Below are 9,696 nucleotides of genomic sequence, written 5' to 3'. Positions count from 1 at the left end.
CAGGGAGGTGCCTTTTGCCATCCCAGTGCAAATTAAATGCCTGGTTCCCAGTGCTGGCAAATCATCCAGCAACCTGCTGGGCTCCTTGGCTGCTTGGCACAGGGTAGAAACCCTGCTTGGCAGCTGATGGAGAGGAGGGGTGAGGGTCTGAGTGGGCAGAGGTGCATTTCAGTTGCCACCACACCTCCTCCTGCAGCTCTGAGAGCAGCAAAGCCTGGTCCCAGCAGCTGCAGAAGGTTTTAGCCTTGGCACAAAAGGCAGGCTTCCTCCTTGGGAGGGATTTATATCCAGACTCCCTTGGTTAGCAGGATGAAGAAATAGGTTTGGCTTGAATCTGTGCAAAAGAAAATGGAGTATTTCCAGTGCCAGTATTTCCAGTCCTGTTTAGTCATCTAAAAATCAAAACCAAACCAAAACAAACCCAAAAAACCCAAAGAGAGAGATACAAAGCTTTTAGGACCACCAGCAGATGGGATGTTCTATAGCACCAGCAAAACTGAAGCTATGTTAACTAGAACTACGTTTGAAAAGTTCTTGAATCAAGGTCCTAGTGAAAGCAGGGTTTGCTAAATGAGTGATCCTTAGGTGTAAGAAAACATCTTAATTCATGCCCATTTTTTTCTGGAGTAAATTGCTGTAGATCTCATGTCCCGACATGTGCCCAGCTGCTTAATATGACACAAAAAGAGACTTTTCCATGGTATTTTCATATGAAAAGGTGCAATGCTGTTGTGTACACCTGAGGGATGGCAGTTTTGGTTCCATTTATTTGGTTTTAAGGTGGCTTGTTTGCATGTGTAATGCCACCAGCCCTTGTAGACAGCAGTGTGCAAGAGGAGCTTCATGGTTAAGTCCTTCAGTGCTCAAAAATATCCCAAATCAACACGTTTTTCAATCCTGAAAAACTCTTGTCCTTCATCCCACTTTGTAGCCAGGCACAGTTCTGGTTGGGTTGGTGTGAGGGCAAGGGGTGCTGGATTTTGGGAGGTCATCCTGCCTCTTCTCTCCTGGAGAGTCAGCAAGGTGAGGGTGGGAGCAGTGGGTGACAGGCAGGGGAAAATTATCTGGACAGGTGAAAAAAACTTGTCAGAGCTCAGGTAGTGATTTCTGTTAGTGCTGGGGTGTGGAAAACATTGTGTACTGAATGTTTCCTAGTTTCCTGTTGTAGGTTGCATCCAAGAAATACTCTGTGTCTGATGCGGAGCAGGCAAGGATGAGGGAAGAGAGGGCCCTGGCTCTGCCCCCTTGTGTCTGTGCATGATGATAAAATCATTTTAATTAAATGATCACATTGAGTGCACAGAGTGAACAGTGCTTGCTTAATGAGCAGTTGCTCAGTTTTGGTTTTTCTTGCTGTTCAGTGGAGGGTGCTATGTCCTATTAACTGTGCACTATTCAAACCCTGCTCAAAGACAATATTTATGTCCCCACTGGATCTATACCATGCTGCTCCTAGTAGTATCCAAGCCCTTTCCAAACGTTAATGGATTAAAATATAAATGGTGAGTGTTATTAACCCTCTATAACGATGAAGAGCCAACAGAAAGAGAGATGGGAGCTAAAAATTAATTCTGAGTGTTGGTCTGAGTTACTCCATAGCCAGCTCCTTCTAAACCTGGGGCTTTGACTGGCTGAAAACATGTGCAGAGCCTGGTGCTCAGCCAGCCCAGCTACACCTGTGGATGCTCACTGCTGTGGCAAGTCAGATCCAAACATCTCCTCTCAGCTGCAGCCAAGGTGGGCAAAATTATTGGCTGCTCATTAAACCTTTAAGCACCTCACCCAAGGGCTACACCAAGCCTCTCTTGCAGCAACAGGTCAGGAGGAGCCAGCTGTTCCCCAGAGAACACAAACCTGCATCCAACAGGTGGTTTTGGATTAAGAATGAAGCATCCTGCAGGCTCTTGCTTTGCTTTTTCCATTTCTGTGGCAGGACTCGACCCAGCAGTTTTCCCTTTGCCACACAGCCCAGATTCATTCCCCAAGGGGAAGCACTGAGTGTGCTGGGGGAAGAAATGGTGTGTGTGTGCCTGTGAAAATACACCATGAGCAAAGGATCTGGGCTGAAACCGGACAGACAGTTCAGACACCTCTGAAACTTGAGTGTTTCCTTCCCAGTCCTCCTCCAGCTTGTCACACAAGTGTGGTGTCTGGGTGAGAGAGAGCAGGGAGTGTGCTAAATCAGACCTGTCAGAGGAGAGTTGAATAATGCTGGGGTGTTGTGAAGCCTGGTGATTCCTCAGCAGGTCTAAAGTACTTTATATCCCACGCTGGCCTGGGCACAGGGATGACAAAAATACCAAATTATCTCTAGGACCCATCTCTGTATGTATTGAAGGGAGGGATGGGATGTTGCTGGATGAGTTTCATGTGTGTGAGCTGGCGGCAGAGTTGTGCAGGGGCCAGGCAGCCTCTGAAGGAATGGACAGAATACAAATATAAATGAATATATAATGTAGAAAATAAATACTGTGTCCTCTCCCCTTCTCTCCCTCCCTCTTGCACATCAGCAGAGTTCAGTGTCCTCTGCACAGCCTTTTCCACATCCCCCAGTCTCAACCCTGCTTCTGCTTCAGATGTGTCCTGTTATCCCTGTTCTGGGTGTTTCCCCTTGCTGCCCCCATCCCTGCCTCCTGTTCCCTCTTCCTGCTTGCCCATCCCAATCCCATAGATTGAGACCCTGTGACACCATGACACGAGGCTACCCAATGATCATTGGCCACTGGATTTCCTGGAGCAGAGGCTTGGCCACATGGATTGGGGAAAGAGGCTCCAGAATTCAGTTTGTCCTCTGTTTAAAATGGTATGAGCTATTTTTTGTGTCTCATAGCAGGGCTGGCTTCAGGGCTTTTACATTCTGTGCAGCTCATCTGATTGTTTAGCATCTTTCTCTCTCCTTTTTCCCTACAACATGTGTCTCAACAAAAGCTTCTGGGAAATGGTTAAAAATCCCCCTGGTTTTAAAACAAACAAACAAACACACGAAGTTGTTTTTTTAATTAGGAAATTCACCAAAAGAGATTGTGTAGTCTTTAGTACTCGGTATTTTGAGACAGGAGAAGTGATAGATGATTCTCCTCCTTTCTCTGAATAACATATCCCATCCTTTCACCTTACAAATAGATCTTTGGTTTCTTCTTCTTTGGTTTGGTTTTGGCCTGCTTTGTCCCAAAAATACATGTCAAGAAGAACTTCTCTGAGTGTATACAGGCTAGTGGAGGAGAAGGCATTGGAAAACCATTGGGACTTTATTCCATAACAATAGGTGACAATGTGGCTAAACAAAAATTCACCTCCCTGATTATTTTACACTCCTTGATTAGTTACTGGATGTGTATGTTTAGATACAGACATACATTCTTTATATTTGTTTCTCTACTTAAACGTGGTCAATTCCATTTCTATCTCTCCCCAGGCATCCTTTGCACAGGTTTCCCCATGAAACCACCTTACCAAGCAATTGTAACTTGTTGCAAGTGAACTGAGCATTTAGTGAATTAATTTGATTTCTGTATCTAAACGTAGGAAATCACTCTTTTAAAATAATGGGGTTTTTTTTCCCATACTGTTAACTACACCTGCAGCTCATTAGGGACAAATATTTGCTCAGAAAGTGGAAAGCAGCTTTTTGTTTATGTCAAGAGATAATAGAACAAGTTTTGGCCCAGAAAGGAAAGTTGTGGCTAGGAAAGAGAATGATTCCCAGCGTCAGCCATATGTTGCATTCATCTAACTGAAGTGGCTTAATTACTGGGAGATGCTGCTGCACTCATATAGTGTGCTAACCTTTTTGCCAAGGTCGTTGGCTGATAATTGCTTTTTTTTAAAAAAAAAAAAATTAAAAAAAAAAATTAAAATATCTGAGAGACTTTGTCCCAGCGTTTTCCTCCCGGTTTTCCTGCAGTTTCCCTTTAGCTTTCAACCTCAGAATTCACATTAAGAGGTTCTCATCTGAAACAAATCTGTGGAGGTCGAGCAGTGGTAAAAAAAGTCCTGTCTTGGTCTTTCTTTGGGTGGAGGAGAAACTGCAGGAGTCGTCCCCAAAGCGTGGGGCTCTGCTCCTCCTTGGGAGAGGGAACAGTGGTGATTTGGGATAGATTATTCCTCTAATTTCTTAGCTAGCTTCAGCCTGGGATTAAGGCAGCTCAATCAACGACCTGACTTTTTGTAGCTATAATGAGCAGCAAGCTCGGTCTTTCAAGACCCCTGATATTTGAATCCTTTCCAAAAAAATATTCCTGTCCTCAAATCCAAAGTGGAATTCGGGATTTACCACTAAGGGGTAAGTGGGTTGGTGGTAACAACCGGCAGCCTCCCTCTGCTTCTGCCTATGCATTCTCATGATAAAGGGCACTTTAAAGCCCCTCTGACAATGAATGAGTCCTAGTTAAATATTTCAAGAACTTCTTTACATGGTTTCCTCTGATGCATGTACTGTTGAGACATCTGTCTTCCGTACTAATAAAGTAGTCTAGATTTAAAATGAACTTCATTGGATTGCTTTGAAACTATAGGCACATATGGTTCATAATTAGCTGGATATCTCTTATAGTTAAATGATTTTTTTTTTCCCCCTCTCTCTCTCTCTGTCGCCCATTCGCATCAATAATAGAAGCAAACAAAGTTCCAATTGTTCCCTGTTGCGGGACATTATGTGCCTGAATAAATGGATGTTGGCTGTGTCTACATGGATTTGCCATATGGCTACAAAGGCCGAAAGAATAGGGGCAGTGTGCTTTGTGCCGGGGCGAGGAGGGGCGGCCGGGCTGGGTGGGGCAGGGCGAGGGGGCGGCGGGCGGGCTCCCGCACACCTTCCCGCACCCCGAGCCCTCCATCAGAGGAGAGCCCAGGGGGCTGCGGGACACGGTCCTGGCTGTAGTAGGTTGGAAATCTGCTGGCTCCTCTCGGGTGATGCCCTAAAGCTGGAATGACTGGTTTTGGTAAAGATCCCCGTGCTAAAACTCTCCTTGGGATGAGAGTTTTCCTCCCGGGCTGGCCCGGGCACACCTCGGGGCAGGCGGCAGCTCCTCTGGCTGAGGTATTTGGGAGCTCAGAGCAGGGATCTTTCATTGCAGAAAGTCCTATTATTAGTTGGGGGCTGGGACAATGGAGGTCCCAAAGGCACCTGCTTTCATGAAAGCGAGAGAAAAGCCCATAAATCCTGGAGGATCCAGCTGCCTCACTCCGGGTATTGTTGGCTTTCATAAGGAAAGGGAAAAGCTATTTTTCTTTTCAAAAGGGGGGGAAAATCGTATTGAGTCAGCGGCCACTGATGCGGGCGGGTAAAATAATCCCGTTCTGATTAAGCGATCATGGAGCTGGAGGTAATCAATGTTACTTTTACAGCCAGGAGCGTTTGGCGGGCGTGACGGAAAGGGGGTGGGGGGGCAGAGGGGAGCGCTGCAGGGGCTGGGGGAGGACGGTGAGGATAAACCCTGAGCCTTATTCTCTTGGCTCCCTCCCCCACTCCGTTAAAGAGCATCGTTGCAGAGCTCATAGCACCAGGGAGTGATGCCCTGATGTGCCCCCCACCCGCTGGGTCTAACACTCCACAGAGGTGACATGAGGGGGAGTGGGGTCTGATAAGGTCTTATCCGGCCAGTCAGTCCCCGTGCCTCTAGAACTCCGTCCCTCTCCTGCATCCCTGCTCCCCATCCATACTGTCCAGTGCCCCGATCCTTGCACCACCTGCAGCTGACACCGGGCCTGTTCTGCCCCCCCCTTCCCTGGGCAACCCAGGATTTAGGAACCTGACTGTGGTACATACCCTGAACCCATTGAGCTGTGTGCAAATCCCATGGCCTTAACCCATTCCCAGGTCAAGGGGACAGGGTACTCCCCATCCCCCTAAGCTGCCTTAGGTGTGTGGTTGTGTCAGCACTGCCACCAAAGCGCTAACGTCAAAATCCTGGGTATTTTGTCGGTTGGGAAGGTTTACTTTGTCTTGTTTGTTGGTTTTCTCTTTTCCAATCTCTTTTGGCAAGCTGGAATCGCTGCCTTTCCCAGCACTGGTGTGTGTTTGCCCAGTAAATCATTGCTGGGCTTGGGCAAGAGCTACCAGGAAGTGTTTCCCTGCAGTAGCCGCGGCTCCAAGCTCCGGGTGGCGGTTTCAGGTCTCGGGTGGGTGGGGGGGGCTTTGCCCTCCCCCCATATCCCAAGGCAGGGGTGTCCCCTCACTGCTGAACCCCCCGAGGGCACTGCGGGGCAGTCACCCCCCCAGGGCTGTCCCTAAAGTGAGGCGGGCAGTGTTCCCAGCCCCGTTGCATTGCGGGGGGGCGTGTGTTGTCCCAGCACCCACAGCACAACCCTTCGAGGGAGGGGTGTGGAGGGGGCAGAGCCAGCTTTTAGTAATAAAAACAGGGAAACGGTTAAAAATAGATGCGTAAACATAAACCGTGCTGAAAGGCCGAATTCAGGGTGTGATGGAGGGTGTAGGCTCCCCTCACGCTTGGTTAACTCCAGAAGTACTCAGGAACACTTGCTTTTAAAACGAAAAAAAACAAAAAAACCCACCACAACTCCTTTCTCCTGGGAAATTGCCGGCAAGCTTCGCGCCGCAGGGCGTGGACGGGGCAGCGCAATCCCCGCGGGGCTGTCGACCTTCGGGGGCGCCTGAAGCCCGCGGTAAGGGAGGAGTTTCGAGTCTCTCCCCCCTACACCTCCCCACCCCCCGCACCCAAAAACTCAAGCGCTGGACTAGATTCTACCGCCCCAGCCTCTGCCCGCCCCCTGCTTCCCCTCCTCCTCCTCCAAGGACGTCTCCACACCATACACCAAGCAGCCTCCAAGGGGTTTCCTGGGTTTTTTTTATTTAAGTTGTAGCATTAATTGCAATGGCAGTGGTACAGACCGGCTCAGGAACCATTGAAACAGATTTGTCTTCAAGTCTAAAAAATATTTTGATTCGTAGCTGCTACATCTTGTGAATGCAAAAAAAAAAAATCCCACTATAAAAATAAATTTACATTTTGTAAATAACAAAAGCAAATATAGTGCCCTTTGGCTTAACCAAAACAAAACCAAAAGACTATTGGATGTCAAAGTTATCCACATTTCTGACATAAATAGAAAATATAAGTTAGTATAACTCTTAGAAAATTTTTTTACAAATATACAATTGCTTTTTTCCTTTTTCTTTTCCTTTTTTCCTTTTTTTTTTTTTTTTTTTTTTTGCACTGAGAGCTCAGCAGAGATTAAACATTCCATATAAATGACTTTTAAAGCTTTACACTTCTGGCCAGTGTACTCACATTAGGCATAATACATTTCTATATAAAACGTAATACATTGCACAGTTGTACGTTAACACTGCTCCGTTCGCGGCCAGCGGGCAAGCGCTCCGGCTCCGTTCCGGCTCCCAGTCCCGGTGGACGTCAGGGGGTCTCGGCTCGCTCTGTCGCCCGCCCCGGCCCTCCACGCCTCCGGGGCGCTCTGCCTCCAGGGGCGGTGCGGCTTTCCCGTGGGTGCCGTAGTGCAAAAATCTACGGAGGAACAGAAAGGAGAAAAAAAATAAGCAGGAATTAAAAAAAAAAAAAAAAAAAAAATAATAAATAGGACGGGGGGCCTGCCCCCGGAGCGCGCCTCACCTGGCTCATCGAAGCCGCTTGCGGGGGGTCTGCTCAGCAGGCACGGCGGCAGGGGACGGCGGGCAGGCGGCGGGACGCTCCGCTGCCGCCTTAGGCTCCGCCGGCCTTTTCCTCCTCACGAAGAAATCTGGATTCGGGACGAGAGGGAGAGAGAGCGGTCCGTCAGCCCCTGCGAGGGGATGCCTCCCATCTCCCCTCCCCCCTCCCAGGACCCCCACGCACCTGTGATGCGGGCCGTCGGGCCCCTCCGGCGGGGCCGCATGCTGCGGCGGCGGGGAGCGGCGCGGTTCTCCCGGCTGAGGCGTCCGCCCGGCCCCTTGGCTGCAGGGGGCGGCGGCGGGGAAGGGGGCGCCCGGAGGAGCGGGACGCGGTGCCGCCCCACCTGCAGCGTCTCCCGGTAGAAAGCGGGGACGGCGCCGCCCTCCACCTCCTCCCAACGCAGACGACCGGGCCCCGGCAGCGGCGTGTCGGTGTGGAAGTTGTAGTCCCAGCGGCGTTGGTCGTCCTCCCCCATCTCCCGCAGGCGGTTCCGCAGCTCCCGGCCCAGCTCCTCGTGGTCCACCGGTCCGAAGAGGCTCCTGCAAACGGGGCTGCGGCCGTTCCCAGCCAGGGCTCGTCGGGCGGAGAGACGCTCCAGGGCGGCGGCGGCGGCGCCGGAAAGGTGCACGTTGGACATCGCCGCCGGGGAGGACGCGGGGTGGGTGGGGTGGGGTGGGCAAGTAAGGGGTGGGTGCCCCCCCCGCTGCTCCTCGCCTCCCGTTCCGTTCGCTCTCTGGCCGGCCCTACCTCCCGCCTCTGAACCCCTTCTCCCGGCCGCCTGGCTTTTAAACCCCGCTCTCCGCCGAGTGCGAGCAAAACAACTATTAGCATAATAGTATTTCCCTGCCATCGGCCCGCCGCGATTGGCGGGGACCCCCCCGCAGCCCCCCGGTCCCCGGCGGCAGCCCTCCTGCCCGCGCCCTCCATTGGCTGCGGCGGGCAGCGCCGCGCCGCCGCCGGCCGCATTGGCCCGGCCCGGCCCCGCCGCGGCCCGGGGGGGCGGCCCCGGCGCTGGCCCGGCCCCGGGGGGGCGGCCGCCTCGCTCCCCGCCCGCCGCCGGTCCCGGTCCCTTTGTCTGCCGGCGGCCGTGGCTCCGCCGCTGCTTCCCCCCCGTCGAGTTTAGGGGTTGTTTTTCTCCCGCTCTCCGTGCTGCCTTTTCAGTCTGGAGGAGCGCGTGTGTATCGTTATTATTTTCATTATTATTATTTTTTTTTTTCCCGAGGAGTGTCGCCGGGAGGTTTTTCAGCATCCGTGGGGAGCGAGGGTTTTGGGGCGGGGAAGGTGATGCGTGTGGAGGAAAACGGGATCGCTTCTGGCCCGCGGTTCCTTATTACGCTGCTGCAAAACAAAGCGAGATGCTTGCAGATTTCAAAACAAGCTGTAGGCTATTTTTAAAAATAGACTCTCAGCTGCATGGAAGTAATAAGTTGCAGCCTTGCTGAATAGAAATACATGAAAACCGCAGCATTTTCCTCCCCTGACTTTAAAACCCACATAATACATGTTTGTTCACTGCAGATGAACTAATCTCGCTATTGTGTTGCCAGGGATCAGCTGGCTTGTGCTTTACATTTTCTGCAGGTCACTGCAATCATTGCCTTTTGTTGTTTTGGGACGGAGGAGTATGAAAGGAAAGGGAGGGAGAGCATAATTGACACGGTGCTAAAATCGGGCCCAGAACATCATAGTATATTTGATGTATGCCTCAGAGGCTTGTCACCACAAGTCCATCTGCTTACCAGGGAAAAGATGAACCTTGGTCACTCTTCACACATTTGGGATACCCTGGATCTCTGTGTACCTACAGCTCACACCTTTGGGAAACTCAAATCCTTGAGCAAAAATTACCTGGATAGTTTTATTCCCTGAAGGAAATAAAACTGATTTTAACTCCTAGAGTAGTGCTGGCTGTGGAGAGGCTGCCCAGGTGCCAGCTTGGTGCTGGTCTGGAGAGGTCCCAGCTTTAGGTCTCTTGGGGCAATAGTGACCACAGGCAGGTGTCAGCTTCAAGAGGAGGGACAATAGTCTCCTGCTCCTGCTCCTTGTTTTCTCACTGGAGAAGGACACAATT

The 9,696-nt window shown here is 50.9% G+C and overlaps 1 protein-coding gene across 1 annotated transcript; it reads right to left on the bottom strand.

The window, feature by feature from the left end:
• Positions 1–7,134: 7,134 nt before the first annotated feature.
• CDKN1C (cyclin dependent kinase inhibitor 1C) lies at positions 7,135–8,394 on the bottom strand. The gene is made up of 3 exons (XM_030451205.1): positions 7,809–8,394; positions 7,587–7,713; positions 7,135–7,481 (listed from the first exon to the last, which is right to left on the bottom strand). The coding sequence occupies exons 1-2, from the start codon at positions 8,260–8,262 to the stop codon at positions 7,592–7,594; spliced, it is 576 nt and encodes a 191-aa protein (XP_030307065.1). The 5' UTR covers positions 8,263–8,394; the 3' UTR covers positions 7,135–7,481; positions 7,587–7,591.
• Positions 8,395–9,696: the final 1,302 nt, after the last annotated feature.

The sequence above is a fragment of the Calypte anna genome, chromosome 5, assembly GCF_003957555.1.
Source record: "Calypte anna isolate BGI_N300 chromosome 5, bCalAnn1_v1.p, whole genome shotgun sequence".
NCBI classification, from domain to species: Eukaryota; Metazoa; Chordata; class Aves; order Apodiformes; family Trochilidae; genus Calypte; species Calypte anna.
The sequence above is the reverse complement of the archived record's forward strand: the minus strand, read 5'-3'. Positions and strand labels throughout refer to the sequence as shown.

What these genes read in the sequence shown, in the direction of transcription:
- CDKN1C (XM_030451205.1), bottom strand. Translation starts at nt 8,262, where the DNA reads ATGTCCAACGTGCACCTTTCCGGCGCCGCCGCCGCCGCCCTGGAGCGT. An exon ending in CCCGACGGCCCGCATCACAG is followed by an intron (nt 7,714 to 7,808) that starts GTGCGTGGGGGT and finishes TCCCGAATCCAG; the next exon opens with ATTTCTTCGTGAGGAGGAAA.